This window comes from Cheilinus undulatus, linkage group 16 (genome assembly GCF_018320785.1).
Source record: "Cheilinus undulatus linkage group 16, ASM1832078v1, whole genome shotgun sequence".
Lineage (NCBI taxonomy): Eukaryota > Metazoa > Chordata > Actinopteri > Labriformes > Labridae > Cheilinus > Cheilinus undulatus.
The window spans coordinates 4,181,790-4,200,586 of NC_054880.1; the positions used below are offsets into that span (position 1 = coordinate 4,181,790).

Sequence of the window (18,797 nt, forward strand, 5' to 3'; positions counted from 1 at the left end):
AACTATACAAACAAAACATTGCCTTTAATGTGAATAATTATTCCAAATACATGAGATAGCAGGTGATAAAATGACAAGTAATAATAGTGAAAATAATAACATCAGTAAATAGTGGACAGCTGAAATGAAAATGATGACAAATAATGAAAGTAAGATAATGAGATCCTTAAAGAATGAATGACAGTGAGATAATATGAGACGGTAATACCACAGTGATGAAGCTGAAGGTGAGAATTAATTCTGATTGGGGACTCTAAAATGGGTCCCTTATGTATATACATAATAGTGATATAATTGGACTAGTGGAATCAGCTGGGCATTCAGAGACTGCAGCTGACTGGTTTCACTTTTGCTAGTGTAATGGAATTTTAGCTTCTTTGTCTCATCTCCTTCCCCAACACCCCCCACTGTTGCTCTTCTATTCTACGAAGCAGCAAAGGTGACTGTGCCAGTTCCTGTGTAGGCGTAAAACCTGGGGCCATGACTGAATCAAAAGGTCCTTTTGTGTGATTTCTAGACCTCTTAAACCCCCCGCCTGGATACAAAGCCCTGTCCTGGTGTGGATTCCTACAGCAGACAGAGGGGGTGGGAGGCATACCTTAGGGGGCACTCCTCAGGTATAAATGTTTAAGTCTCCCCATGTTCAGGGTCTTTTTTCATTCTGACCGCTTGTGTGATGATTGACCTTTCTTTGCAAAGAAATAAAAGCTTTGTCGGCTGGCAGAAGTCTGTATTTCATTTCTGACCAGCAGCAGAGAAAAATTACCATAACACTAGTAGAGCTAACTGTGGGCAGTCAGCCCTGTGGGTCTCTTTGGAGGATGGCGGCTGCTGCAGGCAGATTTCTGTGGGGGACAGCTGAGCTCTGATGGATCTCAGAGCTTTATGCTTGTAGAAATAAATAAATGAATTTTGATAGCCAGTCTACATTAATTCAAAAAGTCACTTTCGGGTACAAGTTAAAGAATAACAGTAAATTATTTAAACAGAGAAAAACCCAGCAGTCAAAAATGTTAAGACAAAGGAAAATTGGAAAAAAAAAATTGTTTAAACTTATATTGAAAAAAAAATAGATAGATAACAGAACTGAGAGAGAGGGAGGTGTTGTCTCACTATGACACTATGGCTGCATGTAGAAACATGAAGAAGAAAAAAAATGACAGAACATTAACGTAAATCATGATTCATGGGTTCATTTGAAAAGTCATTCTTCCAGTAGACTGGTTTAACAATCCAAATCCAAAACAACCTTATGTGTGTAAAATACAAGCAAATTAAACATGCACATCATATTCAAAAGGAAAGGGAAATAGTCATTCAGTGCACACAACATTCAACAATTATTTAAGGCATCATAACATCTTTAGACCAAAAATGCTATGTTTCAAGTCAACAAGGCGCACTACAATCACTACTTTGTATTACTACAGAATTCAAAGCTATTGATGAAATTGAGAGTGGACAAAAATATTTCTTAATATTAGCTGTTTAACTCTGTGGCCCAAAGTAGGAACATTTGCTTCATATAAGACATCTGGTTTACATGGGATGTGAACATTTTGGACATGTTCTGGGGGGTTTCTTTACCATGCACCAAATATATTGCAACACTTAGCAGATGGGGGTATGGGCTGTAAAGCTGAGTCAACTAGTCGACGTGACTTTGTACTATAAAGAGAGGGTAATACTTTCTATGAAGCCTACCCCTATAAAACATCATATATATGCTTATAGGCATTATAATGCACATATGATGCTGTTTAACCATAGTTATAAACACTCTTGAATAATAACAATGATTTATAACAGTGATCATTATAACACAAGTGTCTATTATGGACTATCAACACACTTTTCCTGTGTGCATGGAGTTGTAAGCGTTCATAAATATTCACAATGTTTATAACAATAATTATCACAATCCATAAGGAATTTTATTAAGGCTGAGTGTCAGTGCAAAATTTGCTGTAGTTCTAAAGATAACTGTATCAAGACGCTCACACTTACAACAAATTAAAATCATTCTATAGCATGATATAATAACTATTGTAATAGATAATAATAAGTCCCTGTAAGTGGTCTTTAGTTGCTCTTAGTAGAGTCATGTAATCCCTGTATTATAAATAAGATACGATATTCCTTTATTGGTTTCACAAGAGGAAATCCCACATTAATCCATAATAACCTGGTTTTATGTCACTGTAAATAGCCATTGTATAATTGAAGTAAAGTAAAAAATATTAAGATTATGTTGATGCAATAACGATAAAGACGCTGTTTATTTCAGCATGCATTTAAACTTTCTGATGATGAAATTTTACACACTTATTAATCAAAGCTACAGACAATACTCTTTAAACATTAAAGTTTTTAAGGTCTCCTTTAAATCATTCCAGAAAAGACAGTTGCCAATTTAAGGATGGCTTTTTTATATTCAATATTTAAAAAACTAGTTCTTAATCTTAATACACTCTTCTTTGCAAAAAAAAGCAATTGGCCAGCAAATATGTTGCACTGATATCCAACCTTTCAAGTCATAATAAAATATCTTACAGTGTGAAATAACCATTTTTATAAAGCATTCTGATTAAATATGAATGTTTATAACTACATGCACACCATTACATGCCATCCATTTATTTTATTCCATTTATCTGGGGCCAGGTCATGGTGGAAGCAGGCTAAGCATGTCAGTCCAGATAAAGCTTTCCCTATCAACATTTAATGGCATTTCCAGGCTGGATTAGATATATAATCCCTCCAGTGAGTCCAGGGTTTATCCAAGGGTCTACACCCAGCTGGACGCAGCCAAAAAAAAACAAAAAAAAAACCTCCCCAGGGAGGCGTCCAGAAAGCATCCTGAGCAGATGCCCATACACCTTCAACTGGCTCCTTTCAAATTGAAGGAGCAGCAGTTCTACTTCAAGCTCTCTCGGCATGTCAAAGCTCCTCACCCTATTGCTAAGACTGCTTGAACCCATGATTCTTTCAGTCATTACCCAGAGTCCATGACCATAGGTGATGGTTGGAAGAAAGATCAACCAGTAAACAGAAAGCTTTGCTTTCCAGCTCAGCTCCTTAATTACCACAATGGTCTGGTACAACATCTGCAGAACTGCCAACACACTAATCCGCCCGTCAACCTCACAGTCCATTCTTCCCTCATTTGTGATCAAGACCCTGAGATACTTGAACTCCTTCACTTGGGAAAAAGATGCACTGCCACCGTTTAGTGGCTGAGAACCATGGCCTTGAACTAGGAGGTGCTGATCCTCACCCGACTGCTTCACACTCATATTATAAATAGCCATGAGCACCTATGAGAGCATAATAATGCATGATAAGTATGCTTAAAATGTGTCATAATGTATTATAGAGTAAGGCTTCATAGAATGTGTTACCAGAAAAACACTACTACTGTAACTTTCAAAATATGTAAATGCATCTTTCAACCCAACAAAAGCCCTCCAGTACAAGCACTCCACAGCAGTCAGAGAAATCTGTGACTGTTAGTTACCACTGCATTCTCCCACCTTGGAGTAGGAACTCTGAAATGGTAGACACACAATCAGGACAGATTTGTTCAATTAGAAAAGAGTTGCAGAAGGTCCTTGGCCGTTTCTGCCACTAGTACAAGTTGGTAATCATGAGCAAGATTTTTTTTTCTGTGGCCATCTACAGAACGACATAACACCAAGTGAACCTTCAGCAAGCTCACACTGATGTCGATTGCTTCTAACATACAAACTAGAATTATAAATCATAAACTGTGACAGAGCAGTACTTTTTTGCTTCCCTAAATGTTGATATTTTTTGCTGTTGTGCTTGAATGGGAGCTGAAGCTCACATTATTGATGTTGTTTGTTCTCTTGAAAATGAGAGCAAGCTGTCCACGGTCAGCAGCAAATGGATTATGTTTTGCAAATACATATTGTTGCTTGTTGCTATGTACTCCCTTTCTTCTGTTGCTTTACTAATCATCATTATTTGACTTTAATCACATAACTATTGAATTTAAAAATTATGTAGTCATGCAACCCTAACTGTTAGGCTTCTTTCCTGTGTGAATTTTCATATGCTGTGACAGATAACATTTGATGCTAAAACTTTTACCACATACAGAACAGCTGAACGGTTTTTCCCCTGAGTGGGTTTTCATGTGCTGTTTCATACATCTTTGATGGGTAAATCTTTTACCACACTCAGAGCAGCTGAAGGGTTTCTCTGCTGTGTGAGTTCTCATATGTCTTGTCAGATTTTCTTTAAGGCTAAATTTTTTATCACACTCAGTACAGCTGAAGGGTTTCTCTCCTGTGTGAATTCTCACATGATCCGTGAGACGATGTTTTTTGTTAAATCTTTTCCCACACTCAGAGCAGCTGAATGGCTCATCTCCAGTGTGAGTCCTCATATGGTACGTTAGATAACTTTTGAAGTTAAATATTCTACCACACTCAGAGCAAGTATATGTTTTCTTTCTCTTATCAGTCTTTCTTCCCATTTTCTTTATGTTTTCCACTGAGTTTAAATCTGCCTGGTCTTCTGTTGTCTCCCTCCAATCAGCACTGTCATCAGTCTCAGCTTCAGAGGAGTCTTCAGTCTTTACCTCAATCTCTGGATGTAAATTGCTCTCTGGATCAAAATACCTGACTCCCTCTGCTCCTCTGTAGCCGTCTTCATCAGCTCCTGTTTCCATGTGTTCAGTTTGTCTGTGATGAGTCCGTGAGGACTGAGGATTTTCTTCATCCTCTTCGCTCTCCATATGGACAGGAATAAAAGTGAACTCGATGATTTCATCCTCCTCTGGCCCCTGAAGCTGATCTCCCTCCTGACTGCTCCACAGTTCCTCCGGTTCCTCTTTGATGGTAATTTCCTGATTCAGACTGAAGCTCCTCTCCTGCTTCTCAGGGAGAACCTCTTCTTTACTTACTGAAAGCTGCTGGACCTCAACAGGAAAAACTAAAACACAGAAGCATATAGTTTGAGTAATTGATTTATATTTAAAAAGAACATGGAATAGTAATACATGACATTATCAGTCTTAAAGTTTACCCAAAAAAGTAAACCTCCTGTCAAAAAAATTTACATCCGACAAAAAGAGCAGGTCAAGACTGTACTCTGGTGACCATCAGATCTCTGTATTATAGTTTGGAAGCTGCCTGGTTAAGAAGCAGTGCAGAAGTAACAAGATGGCAGACTGTAAAATGCTTAGCCAAATATCAAAATGATCAAAACCACCAGAAATGAAAGACAATGATGAGCAGGAGAGGCTGGGCAACTATGACTGTCAACAAACTCTTCTGTTACCTTCAAATGTGGTTCAAGTTTCAGCTTTCATCAGCCTAAAGGAAGTGATGCTGCATGGTGCCCTGATTTATATAGTGAGATACAGCAGGAGGCTGGGGGTTGATATGGCAAATATATCATATAGCCTTGAATGGACAGCTATTTCATGATTATGGTTTTTTTAAATAGTGTTCAAATAAATTTTATTTATCTTTAATTTTCATAGAAAATAGTTTTAAAAAATTAAAAAGACTTTCAAATATATATATTGGCCATTTGAAATAAATGCATTTTATTCTACAAAAACCCTACAGCATGCATTGGATCACATTTAAGGACAGTTGCAATTTGCATTTTCTTTTTTGGGCTCTTCATGCAACTATTTCTTTCTGAGATGAATCAAACTCAAAGCACCTGTATGTGACAGAGACAACACTTCTCCTCGTCTTCAAAATCAACCACAATTGTTGTCTGTTATGTAACTCATATTTATTCTTATGGAAAATACAAAAAACATTTTTTTTTCCAAGTTTGTGACTTACTTCCTGTATTTCTGACACAGTTGGTCAATTTACCTAAGGTCATTTGATTATTTTCCATGTGTTTTTGGTTATTTCCTGTTTTATTTTGAAGTTATTTACCCTTGTGTCTGTCTTTTAGATCCTGCCTTTCATGTTTCCCGCCTAATGTGTCTGCTCCTTCCCCAATTACCTGCACCTTGTTCCAGCCTTATTTCTTGTGTTAGCTCTCTAATGCATGACCTGCTTGTGTTTTTTGGACTCTACCTCTAGCCTTACCCCTCTGGATTTGTTTGTCCTACTGCTCTGCCTTTTTGTGTACCAAACCTTTGGACTGAAATAAACGACCTGCCTGTCTGGGCTGTGACTGGATCCTGTCCTTGTGCAGTTTTTTTGTGTCACATTTAGCTTATTTGTTTTAACTTTTATAACTTTAGATGACTAAACTCAAAAACATTGTGGTCCAGATTTAGTCACAAAAACTCACATTTTAGTTACTTTCAGTAAAGGCTTTTATGTTTTTCATACGAATCTAATGAGTCAAGCTGTAAAATTAATATAAATGTTAAACTCTCAAATCAATAGATTATCAATGCTTTGATACATTTAAAATATACTGAAATAACACTGGTATGTTATTCAAATACGGAGGGGACGTATCATAGATTTTGAGCATCCAACCTCCAGCACTAATATTTAGTCTCCTTGACAAAAAAAATGTCAGAGTTTTTAAATCAACAAAGATCTATTTTCTAGCTAGTCTTGGTCTAGTCTTTCTAGTGGAATAAAGGGTATTAGACTAACATTTTTAGTCATGCTTTTAGTCAACAAAAACAACACTGCTTTAGTCTTGAAAATGTCTTCTCCAGACCTACAAGGTTTGACTTATAGTACAGGATATCAGTGTGCACCAAAGTTAGAATAGACTGGGGTTTTTTATCAGGTTTTTTTTTAAAATCTATATTAAGTTTTAACTTATTTTTAGATTTTGTTTAGTTAAGATTAGTTGGTGTGTTAGTTTAGTTTTTATTTAGTAAAAATGTTTTGTTTTAGTTTAGGTTTTTTAGTTTTAGAGTTAGTTTTTTTTTCTTTTTTTCAGGGATAAGACCCAAAAGGAACAGAAAAATAAAGCATCATGTATTTTTTTCCAAATATATATAAACAGACCACTCTTTAGTTTTATTGGATTTATTCAAATTCTGTATTTGAATATAACTCAACACCTAACATTATGTGAAGTCTTCTTCCATCAACTCAGACAATTCTACACTCTCCAGGCTTGCCAGTCAGTAAGCTGCCATTAAAGACTTTATTTTATTCAATCTTAGTTAGTTTGTAACACACTTTTTCTGTGTCTTCTCTGTTGTACATCTAGGCAGCGTTGAAAATGAGGGTTGTCCCTCAGTGTGTCCCTCAGGATTGAAATGAAATCATGTAAGTCCTGTGAGAACCACTTTCTTACAAAATCCACCTGCCCTAACTTTTAAAAAACTGTTTCAGTTAAATATGTTTGAAAAAGGCAGTGGAGAGAACAGTTTAATATTCACCTCTGAGTTGAAGAAGAGTGCTAAAACAGAACAGGCCTGCTGTGATAACATACACTTCCCTCAAATATGTATAAATTCTAAACGCAATTTCACCGGTTTTAAGTTTTATAACATACACTTAACCACCAACCACAGCCAGGAGAGATTTTTTACGTCGGAGAAACAAACTTAAGATGTAATCAGGAGCTAGCTGTGGCTAACACTGAGCTGTGTATGGATGTGAACGTTAGCTAAAGGCTCAGCTCCCAGCAGTACTGACAAAAAACGAGTTTAAATTTAAAGAAAAGAAAACAAACCTGCTCTCTGCAGCTTCATTTCAGATGTTAAAATCACACCCAGATGTTTTCCTTGTCGGTGAAGCTCTTCTTCGTGTTCACATGTTGTTGTTTGCCCTGACAGCTCTGTCAGCCGCCGTTTGGATAAATCTTTAAGATCCTGAAACCCGGACATTTTACACATATCCAAGGGTCAAAATGGGTAGCCCAAAGTCAACTCTGAACCCATTTTATAGGACTACTCTGCTCCAAAAGGACGCTGCATCATCTACACATACTAACTGTGCCAAACGGGGAAGCGCCTCAAGGACCCGGAAACAAAAATCTCATTTCCTGTCAACACAGCCAGTCTTCACAATAAAATGAGAGCGTCCAAGACAAACGTATCTATACTTCTACATATAAATGCAAAACATTAATATCCAGCATTTACTGAAAAGATTGACAACACTCTAACCATAAAGGACAAACCATGCTGACGAGGAGGAGACTGAAATCTAACTTTTACTCGCTATTTAAAATGTAGAAGTAAAATAATAAATATATTTGATTCTCATTCAAATTTTTAACTTTTTACAATTTTGATCACTTAAAAAATACATATTATTGAATTTTTCCAATTCTTGTATTGATAACATTTTAACCTTCATTTGTAATTTAACACTAAATGTCTGTGTATTACTTTCATACACAATTTTTAACCTCTTACACTGACACTTTTAACAAACACATAAGTAAATGTTTGATGAAAACTTCTGTATTTCAAATTTTATCTCTGACATATTACTAGAAATCCAATTTTTAAATTTAACTGATTTTAGAGTACCTTCACTAATGAATAAAGCCAAGAGGTAAGGAAAGACATATCTTATTAAGTTAAGTGAATGTTTATTGATATACCAAAAGCTAGCATTAGACCTTCAGACAAACCACACAACTAAAAGATGGCAACTTCAAGACTTATAAAAAATCAAAAACTCTGTCAACAAACATAAAACATATTAATACAGATATGTGCCAATCACTTAAATCAGATGTTTACATGAGAAAATATTAAAAAGTCAGAGAACACAATCCAGTAATTTGGAGTATCAAAAAATGTCCAGTTGTTAAGTTTTCAAACCACATTTCAAAACCAAATCAACAAATGTTGGACTATGCCAGTGTGGTTAATATTTTATATCTCATTATTATGTTAAGGCTTTATTTATTCATTCATTCATTTATTTTTACGGCTCTTACATGGACGTTTTTTTTTTGTTTGTTTTTTTTTAACACACACTGCCTCAGTGAAACTTTTAATACAAACATTGCAACTAAATGGTTTCTCCCCTGTTTGGATAAAAGAGTGCACCCTTAGAGATCCACTTTGTGTGAATCTTTTACCCCAAACTGAGCAACTAAATGGTTTCTCCCTCATGGGGATGATCAGGTGTCGCCTCAGGTTTGTTTCATAAGAAAACCTTTTGCAAAAGAGTCAACAACTGAAAGCAAGGCTCCTAAACACGTTCAAGACTCTTTAAGACCTGAACTGAGAAAATAAATGCCACTTTTTGAGTGTCAAAAATGAAAGGCATGTAACATTTCTTGGTATATGGAACCATGGCTGCACTTAATGAATTAATGTACTGTTTATGAGATGTCACATTATTTAGGGCAAAAAAAATCATAAATGCCTAAATTTGACTACTTCTGACACATTTAATGCCTCTACCCTGCTTTCCACATTATTAAGCAAATTACATTTTTCTCTTATTTTCCAAAATATTAATGCAAATGACAGAGTATTTTTCAAGTCATTAGCCATTAGAGCATAATTCAAATGTTTTTGAACAAAATTCATAATGATAACTATTATTCTTTCTAAATAAAAACCTCAAAATGCACTGTTCCACATTATTAAGCAGGCCACAGGTTTCAAGCAATATAGGAAAGAAAAAGGATACCTACTGCTGAAAAGTGTCAAATAGTGTAATGCCTAGGACAAGGAATGAAAACATTAGATATTTCATGAAAATTTAATCATGATCATCTTACTATGAAGAAATTTGTGGCTGATTCAGAGCACAGATGGGTTCGTACAGATAAAGGCATAACGAGGAAGGTTTCTGACAGACAAATTCATCAGATTAAGAGAGCAGATGCTAAAATGCTATTACAAAGCATCAAACAGGTATTTGAAGCTGCTGGTGCCTCTGGAGTCCCACCAACCTCAAGGTGTAGGATCCTCCACAGGCTTGCAGTCGTGCATAAACCTACTATTCAGCTCCACCTAACCAATGTTCACAAGCAGAAACAGTTGCAGTGGGCCCAGAAATACATGAAGACTCATTTTCAAACAGTCTTGTTGACTGATGAGTGGCGTGCAACCCTGGATGGTTCAGATGGAGGAGTAGTGGATGGTTGGTGGATGGCCACCATGTCCCAGCAAGGCTATGATGTCAGCAAGGAGGTGGCGGAGTCATGTTCTGGGCCAGATTCATGAGGAGAGAGCTGGTAGGCCCCTATAGGGTCCCTGAAGGTGTGAAAATGACCTCGGCAACATATCTAGAGTTTCTGACTGACCGCTTTCTTCCACGATACAAAAAGAAGAACTGTGCCTTCTGTAGCAAAATGATCTTCATGCATGACAATGCACCATCTCATGCTGCAAAGAATACCTCTGTGCCATTGGCTGCTACGGGCATAAAAGGAGAGAAACTCATGGTGTGGCCCCCATCCTCCCCTGACCTCAACGCTATTGAGAACCTTTGGAGCATCCTCAAGCTAAAGATCTATGAGGGTGGGAGACAGTTCACATCAAAACAGCAGCTCTGGGAGGATATTGTGACATCTAGCATTCAAGCAAACTCACAAGTTCAATGGATGCAAGAATAGTGAAGGTGATATCAAAGAAGGGCTCCTATGTTAACATGGAACTTGGCCTGTTAAGATTCTTTTGATTGAAATAGCTTTGATTTCAGTAAATATGACCTCCTAATGCTGCAAATTAAACAAATGACCATTTTCAACCAAAAAAATGTTTTAAAACTCTGTTGGGCATAATAATGTGGAAAAGTGCATTTTGCGGTTTCTATTTCTAAAAAAGTAATGGTTATCATGAAGTTTGTTCAAAAACATTTGAATTATGCTCTAATGGCTGATGACTTGAAAAATACTCTGACTGTCATTTGCATTAAGATTTCGGAAAATAAGAGAAAAATGTCATTTGCTTAATAATGTGGAAAGCGGTGTATTCTTAAAATCTTAATCATGGTGAGTGCTATAAAATGAGAAGGGTCTGGCGGAGCACCCAACACTGAATTCACAGAATTCTGGAGAATATTTATCCAACAATTTGTGGAAAGAAATTCAGTAAGAAATACAAAACTGATTATCAATCAAAAAAGATCAATCTTTTATAACGCTAACATTCCAGATAACTTGAATTTGTCATTTTTAAGCATTTTCATTTTAAAATCGAGTAGTTTCATATAAAACACAAATCATGAGAGGTCTGTTTCCTGCTTTCACACCTAAAAAATAAAAACTATCCAAAGCTAGAATGCATGATGCCAAAAATGAAATGGTGTAATGTACCATTTTCCCCCAAACAGGGATTGACTTGTTAATGTTGCACAGAAAGACTTTAAATGCATACACCCTTTAATTGATACACTCTAACAGTTTGAAAACCTTAAAAACTGACTGTAGCATGCTAACTCTTTTATACTCACTTTCTCTACCTGCATCCGTGACTAGTACTATAGCTTCAAAGATAATTTGTCTTGTTTCTGCTGTTCTATTACCAGCATAGGCTTTTTTGCTAATTAATTTGTCCATAATGGTGGTAAAACATCTGGTAAAACATCAGGATTTTCATATGATGCGCTAAAATGCTGATTAGCCAGTATGAGATCATTGCTAATTAATAGTATGAGATATTGCTAAATATCAATTCAAACAGGATATCTCGACTCATTATTCTACATAGTGAGGGAAAGAGATGCTGACATGAGGGAGCGAGTATGAACATATGGACAGAGAACTTGACAACGTTCTTCTTTTCTTTAACTAGTTCAGTAATATCTCTCTAACACTGAAAGATTCTTACTGGGAACCGCTCACACACAGGTTATGTACCAGCAGCAGTGCTCTAAATGCTGTTGAATGTTATGTAGACAAACATTACATACAAAAAAGAATGATTAAAATGTAGAAGGTTGTCTAGAAAACGAAGAGTGAACAAAGACATATCTTAGTTAATATGTCTTCTAAACTTAAAGATCTCTCACTTGCAAAAATCAGAGTTTTAAAGTCTTTTTATGGCCTTAAATGTCCAATGTCAAATTTAAGACTTTTCAAGGATCTGCAGGAATCCTTTGAAAGGTTCCTCTCCTGTGTGGCCAAAAGAATGTTTTATCAGATTAATTCGATTAGAAAAACTTTCACCACAGACTGAACAACTAAACGGTTTCTCCCCTGTATGGACCACAGAGTGTTTTTTAAGTGATCCAACTTGCTTGAATGTTTTACCACAGACTGAACAGCTGAATGGTTTCTCTCCTGTGTGGACTCTCATGTGTGCCACCATCTCTGCTCTCCAGAGAAAACTTTTCGAACAAACTGAGCAGGTGAAAGGTTTTTCTACCGAATGACGTCGCATGTGTTGTCGTAAATTTTTTTCAAGAGGGTATCTTTTACCACAAACAGAACATCTGAATGGTTTATCTCCTTTGTGCTTTTTCTGGCATTTCTTATGTCCAAAGCTTGAAGCACAGTCAGAGGAGCTAACTGATGTATCTCCAGTTTCACATTTCTCATCACTCACAGCTCTGTCTTTGCTTTGTACTTGGGTTAAACCTTCCTGGGGTTCATAACTCTCCTCCCAATCAGCGCTGTCATCAGTATCAGATCCAGAGAGGTGTGAGGTCTTGTCAAGAGTGACTGCCTGTAAATGATAGTCTGGATTAAAGTCTCTGTCTGCTTCTGATCCTCCACAGTCCTCTCCAACAGATTCTGTTTTCAAGTACCCTGGATCTCTGTTCTCTTCACTTTGGATTTCATGAAGTTGTGAAGACTGAGGTTTCTCTCCATCTTCCTCTTCACTCTTTACAGAGGCAGGATTAAATGTGAACGCGATGATATCACTCTCCTCTGCTCCTTGAAGGTGCTCTCTCTCCTGATTAATCCACAGTTCCTCCTGTTCCTCTTTAATGTGTGCTGGTTCTAGTGGCTCCTCCTGGTTCCAACTGGAGCTTCTCTCCAACTGCTCAGGGAGAACCTCTTCTTCTTTCACCACCAGCTGCTGGACATCTGGAGATAAATGTTAAACAAAAACAAAACAAAAAAAAAGAACAGTGAAAACCTGAAGTTGTTGATAGCACATATCATACTTTGCTGTCAGTTATTACAACAAATAAATGTATTTATCACCTATCTATTTATCACCTATCTATTTATTTAAACCAAGAGAGAAATGTGAGGACTCTTAATGATACCAACAGCTCTTGTAGCAAAAACCTGAAACACATTAAAGCCAACAATTAACAGTCATTTATCAAACCAAGACCAGATATGTTATTTTGAAAAAATGTTTTAATTAAGTATCACAGGAGAGGGACCATATGAGTGTGTAGCCTAATCTTAGCAACATCAGAGAGTGGTGCTGCTTTCATACAGCAGTTATTAAAGTAAAATAAAAATTGGCATAACATCAGTATCTGCAGATAAAGACATTTCTGATGATATTTATAACCAATATTTTAACAAAAAATCAGCCTATATTAACTGCAAATATTGGCCATACAAACACAAAAGTTAGTGGAGTTCTAGGCTGGACAAACAGACCTATATCAGCTGAAGTCTTTTTCTTTATTCATCATTCCTTACACTTTTAAAGTTTTTTTTTTTTCCTTTTTTTTTTTTTTTTAAGGACTGAAATGTGTCAATGCTCAAACTTTAAATTGCATTCTTTAAGAACTGAAGTTTGAGATCTTTACTAAATCAATATTTGGTGTTGATATCTGTATTGGCTTAATTTATAAATACCAGAATATATCTGATATCTGCAAAAGCAAATATGCAACCTAGTCGTGTGCTGGCTTACATTATAAGGAAGTTTTAAACATTTATTTTGTTTCAGGTTAAGTCTCACCTGTTGACTCTTTTTTTATTTAGAATTATACTTTCTTCTAAATGTATGCATTTTTTTTGTAATAATGGGTAAAATATGCAATTTGAAATCCTTCAAAAATGTTTTCGGAACAGCACAACCCTCCAGGAGTTCCCAAACTCCACTTAGGGAACCAATGTCCTAGACAACTACCTATATGTTATGGTTCATTTGTATTTTTTTTCTCAATAATTAAGCCTTTTATATGAAATATACTGCCAATATATAGGCTTTAAATGTTGGCAGAAATGTTCAAAACTCCTGAATATTTACTAATATCACTGTTACTAAAACGGATCTGTACATACATGAGGGAATTTCAAAGTAAGATTTCATCATTGAATTCATCAACTGATACCACTGACCATCAGCTATGTGAAAATGCTACAGTTAAATACCCAATAGTTTTAAACATCTTAAGCTTCATGCCATATTCATGAGAAATCTCAGAGGTTTTGAAAAAGCTTTAACCAAGGGGTGCCTTTAGTTGGTCTGACGTAACAGTTTATTCTACACTTTTAAAACAGCAGACAGAGGATTTATTGTACTTTAGGAGTTCATTATGGTGGTAAATAAATAACAAAGTGAACTAACCTGCTTTGTGTAACTGGACGTCAGCGTCCCGTCGTTTCTGCTGTCGGTCGTTTTCCTCTTCCGATCTCAGCATTTGAACTTGAGACATCTTTGCTAAATGTTCCAGAAACTTTTATTTCAGACAAAATCCGTTCAAACAAGCGCTAAAGCTAACTGCATTAGCTTCCTGTTACGCCGCAGCTCAGACGTTTAACGCTTTTAAACAAAGCCAACAGCTCTCAGACGAACGACTGAAAGTAAAAAATTCACACTAACAAGTCTGAGCAAACAAACGAGCTTTATAATCCACTACGGTTAGGTAGAACGAAAGCGGACTGCATTTCAGCACCTGTCTGTGATTAGCGCTGGGAGATACAACCACTTCCGGGTCATTATGGTCAATGGCGGAAGGGAGCAAAGCAGTCAGACGTAACAACGCCACCTGATGTACTGGAGGGTGCATCAGAGCAACTACGAAAAGAAAAGAAAAGAAAAGAAAAGAAAAGAAAAGAAAAGAAAAGAAAAGAAAATGAATTCTCTGGACCAGTCTAGTTTCTTTGGTTTTCTTAAATGAATGATTTAACACACCGGCAAAAAGTTTTTATTTATTTATTTATTTTTGGTGTGTTTTTTTTTTTTTTTTTTGTGTGTGTTTGTTTTTTTCAGGCAAGAGCTGCTTTAATTGGGTCTTTACTTTAAAGGGGTAAAAAGTAGCAAAAATACATAATTTCAACATCAGAACCCAATAATACCTAGCCAGGATATATGCTAGCACCAATGCTATTGATCCAACACACATACCTTGTTACCATTAACAAAACATAACTGGGGAGTGCCTTGTGTGTGTGTGTGTGTGTGGTTGGGTGTGTGTGTGTGTGTGTGTGTGTGTGTGTGTGTGTTAATTCCACTGATTTGTTTTCTTGTTTTAATGATAGACTGAGTCAAAGAAAAACATGTGACCCAATGGGAAAGGTGAACACTTCAAAATAAAAGCCCTGACGTCAAAATTTTAGGCTACATTGTCATCCACTCTGTTTTAGTCTAATTATATGCCTGTGTGCTCTATATATTATATTCAAAAGGTAAGTGGGAAGAGTACTATTGATTTAATGGACTAAATTATTTTTAGGAGAAAAAACTCTAACATGAAACAATAAACTTGGGCTGTTTTTATCCATGTACACAGATTTCCCATTTTCTCTCAGATCATGCACTTATTCATTTATTTACTTATTTATTTTTAACACGCAATAATAAATAAGCCTTTCCAGCAAACAATACAATAATTAATTGAAAATTTGATACCTGCCATGTACATGGATAAACATATCAATAACTCCATGCTTATTTGTTTATGATAATTTTTTTCATCCTGATATTAATTTAGTCCATTAAATAACCAGTCATTCTTCCAGTAACATTTTTAATACAATGTGTAGAGCAAACAGGCCTATTGCTATACTGTAAAACACAGTGAACGACTATGTAGGCAAAAATTTTAGCATGAGGGCTTTTGTTTTGAAATGTTCACCTTTCCCATTGGGTCACACGATTTCCTTTGTCTCAAGTCTATCATTAAAACAAGAGCACAAAATAATAGAATTGGAAAAAAGAACAAAAAGTGGACAGAATTTTTGAAAGTGGGTTTAATTTTTTAAAAAAAGAACAAGAAATAAAGAAAAACATGCACACACACAGAATAACACGTTTCCCCAATTTCTGAGGCGTCTCCAGCCTCCATCCAATCATTAGTACCATGTTCAGAAAAGTCCTCAGTCTTCATCTCAGTCTCTGGTTGTAAATCTCTCTCTGGATCTCAGTTCCTCAAAGGTTCTGATCATCCACAGTCCCTTCACTCTGCTTGTACTTTTGTCTCTCTTTTTTCCCTCAGTTTGGCTTTGAAGAGGCTCTTAAGCCTGATCCCCTGCACACTTGTGAATTTTTAACTGATAGACTTCTTATTAAATCTTTTATTGTAGTTAGAGCAGCCAAAGAGTTTCTCTCTAGAGTGAATTGTCATGTGTCTGGTCATACTTGATTTATCACTAAATTTTCTACCACATGTAATACAGCTAAACGGTTTCTCTCCTGTGTGTGTTCTCATATGTTTTGTCAGATGATCTTTTTGGTTAAATCTTTTATCACACTCAGTACAGGTGTGTTGCTCACCCGTGTGTATTCTCATATGGTTAGTCAGGACATGTTTATGGATGAATGTTTTACCACACTCAGAGCAGCAGAAGGGTTTCTCTCCTGTGTGAAGAGCCATATGAGTTGTCAGATTAGATTTGTTATTAAATCTTTTATCACAATTAGAGCAGCCAAAGGGCTTCTCTGCAGAATGAGTTGTCATGTGTCTAGTCATACTTCCTTTATCACTAAATTTTCTACCACACATACTGCAGTTAAAGGGTTTCTCTCCCGTGTGTATCCTCATATGTTTTTTCAGATCATTTTTACGGGTAAATGCTCTTCCGCACTCAGAACAGCTGAAGGGTTTCTCCCCCATGTGCATTCTCATATGTCCTGTAAGTTCATGTTTACGGCCACATCTTTTCCCACACTCAGAGCAGCTGAAAGGTTTCTCCCCTGTGTGCCGTCTCATGTGTTGTGTCAAATTATGTTTTCTGTTAAATCTTTTCTCACACACAGAACAGCTGAAGGGTTTCTCCCCTGTGTGAATTCTAATATGATCTCTAAGATGTTTCTTTTGGTTGAATCTTTTACCGCACTCAGAGCAGCTATGTGGTTTTTTATCTTTCATTGGTCTCTTAGTCTCGATGCTTTCCACAGAGTTTAACTCTGGCTGTTGTTCTGTCATCTCCTTCCAATCAGCACTGTCATCAGTCTCAGCATCAGAGGAGTCTTGGTTCTTGACCTCGGTCTCTAGTTCAGTTTGTCTTTGACAAAGCTGTGAGTACTGAGGTTTTTCTTCATCATCGTCAATTTTCACATGGACAGGAAAAAATGTGAAAATGCTGACACCAGCTTCCTCCAGACCTTGAGGCTGATCTCCCTCCTGACTGCTCCACAGTTCCTCTTTAATGTGTGCAGGCTCAGTAATGTCCTGATTCAGATTGGAGCTCCTCTCCTGTTGCTCAGGGGAAACCTCTTCTTTACTCACTGAAAGCTGCTGAACCTCCTCAGGAAAAACTAAAATACAGAAGCACACATTACGAACTAACTTTTATCTTAAAACAGAGACTGTATTCAACTGATAGTCAAACTGTACTTTTCATGCAGATGTGCAGGTGGTCACAAGAGTTGCAGAAGCAATAGGATGTAAGGGGGCAAACCTTTTCCCAGATCTCAAATGTTCAAAGCTATCAGAAATGGAAGAGAAGAAGATGATAGAAATGGAAAAACAGGAAAAAGCGTCTGTTACGGTTCAAACATTTTGTCAACCATGAATACTAGTGATGCTTAAAAAACTGTTGAAAAACACAGAGTTTTAGAAACTCTTCTGTTGCATTAAAATATGACCAATTTTTCAGCTTTCACTAGCCTGCAGGGGTTGGTGCTGTGGATTTCACTGCTATTCTGAAACTTGAACAGAGCGGGAGGCTAGGGATGTGCACTGTGGGAAACAATATGACGATGTAAGAGAGTGATCTTCATCACAGTTATATCTGCTACAGACATTGATTTATGATGAAGGTCAAAGGTCATGAAAAAGGGCTAATCTGTGTATCCCTTGTTTTAAACAATTATACCATCTCATAGTTGACTTTTAGCCACAAAAATCACTAGGGCACAGTGGCAGTGGGTCACTTGCTTCATACTTATCCCTATACAAATAAACATTAAATAAACAAATGTTAACTAGGAACTAGAATGAAACTTGTCCCAAGTTTGACATTATGATGCTCCAGACATTCCCCTGAGGACATTTTCTTGAAGCAGACTTTGTTAAATATTAGTTGATGAGGCCTGATCCACAGAAATGTTTTGGCTGGGATCCTTTCAGGGATGATACCATCAGTCATGACAAGTTCAAAGAGCCTGTGATTTTATGTATCAACTTCAGTAAGGACTGCTGCACAACTTCACACACCTCGTTTTTTTGTTCCAACAATGATAAGCCCTGGATCAGAGCCAAATCAGAGCAGAAGGCTAACTAGAGCTACTGGCGTGATATGAATATCTCTCATTTTCTTAAGGTAAATTATTTAACGGTTATTTTCACAAAAATGAGAATTCCGAAAAAAATAATCACACAGCCCTGAGCACAGTGTTCTCGAGTCCAGAAAACAAAGTTATACTTTAATCTGGATCTAGCTGCAATTAACACTGTGCTGTGTGTGGATGCAAACCTTAGCTACAGGCTAAACTCTGGAACATTTACAGTAAACACATTTATAGAAGAAGGAAGAAAACAAACCTGAGAAATCCTGAAACACGGACATTTTACAAACATCCAAGAGTCAGAGCATGTCAAGAAAAG

At 36.6% G+C, this 18,797-nt stretch overlaps 3 protein-coding genes across 3 annotated transcripts; all 3 read right to left on the minus strand.

Annotated features, from left to right (window-relative positions):
• Positions 1-64: 64 nt before the first annotated feature.
• LOC121523465 (zinc finger protein 37-like) lies at positions 65-7,897 on the minus strand. The gene is made up of 2 exons (XM_041808376.1): positions 7,648-7,897; positions 65-4,959 (listed from the first exon to the last, which is right to left on the minus strand). The coding sequence occupies exons 1-2, from the start codon at positions 7,808-7,810 to the stop codon at positions 4,040-4,042; spliced, it is 1,083 nt and encodes a 360-aa protein (XP_041664310.1). The 5' UTR covers positions 7,811-7,897; the 3' UTR covers positions 65-4,039.
• A 2,479-nt stretch (positions 7,898-10,376) lies between these two features.
• On the minus strand, positions 10,377-14,707 carry LOC121523466 (zinc finger protein 135-like). Its single transcript, XM_041808377.1, has 2 exons — positions 14,375-14,707; positions 10,377-12,921 (listed from the first exon to the last, which is right to left on the minus strand). Exons 1-2 carry the CDS (start codon positions 14,460-14,462, stop codon positions 11,957-11,959), a joined length of 1,053 nt encoding a protein of 350 aa, XP_041664311.1. The 5' UTR covers positions 14,463-14,707; the 3' UTR covers positions 10,377-11,956.
• Positions 14,708-16,148: 1,441 nt separating this feature from the next.
• On the minus strand, positions 16,149-18,797 carry LOC121523462 (zinc finger protein 501-like). Its single transcript, XM_041808372.1, has 2 exons — positions 18,735-18,797; positions 16,149-17,506 (listed from the first exon to the last, which is right to left on the minus strand). Exons 1-2 carry the CDS (start codon positions 18,757-18,759, stop codon positions 16,296-16,298), a joined length of 1,236 nt encoding a protein of 411 aa, XP_041664306.1. The 5' UTR covers positions 18,760-18,797; the 3' UTR covers positions 16,149-16,295.

Excerpts from the sequence above, each read along its gene's own strand:
- LOC121523465 (XM_041808376.1), bottom strand. The coding sequence starts at position 7,810 with ATGTGTAAAATGTCCGGGTTTCAGGATCTTAAAGATTTATCCAAACGG. Across the intron at positions 4,960-7,647 it reads AATGAAGCTGCAGAGAGCAG|TTTTTCCTGTTGAGGTCCAG; the intron begins GTTTGTTTTCTT and ends TCTGTGTTTTAG.
- LOC121523466 (XM_041808377.1), bottom strand. The coding sequence starts at position 14,462 with ATGTCTCAAGTTCAAATGCTGAGATCGGAAGAGGAAAACGACCGACAG. Across the intron at positions 12,922-14,374 it reads CGTCCAGTTACACAAAGCAG|ATGTCCAGCAGCTGGTGGTG; the intron begins GTTAGTTCACTT and ends ATTTATCTCCAG.
- LOC121523462 (XM_041808372.1), bottom strand. The coding sequence starts at position 18,759 with ATGTCCGTGTTTCAGGATTTCTCAG. Across the intron at positions 17,507-18,734 it reads CGTGTTTCAGGATTTCTCAG|TTTTTCCTGAGGAGGTTCAG; the intron begins GTTTGTTTTCTT and ends TCTGTATTTTAG.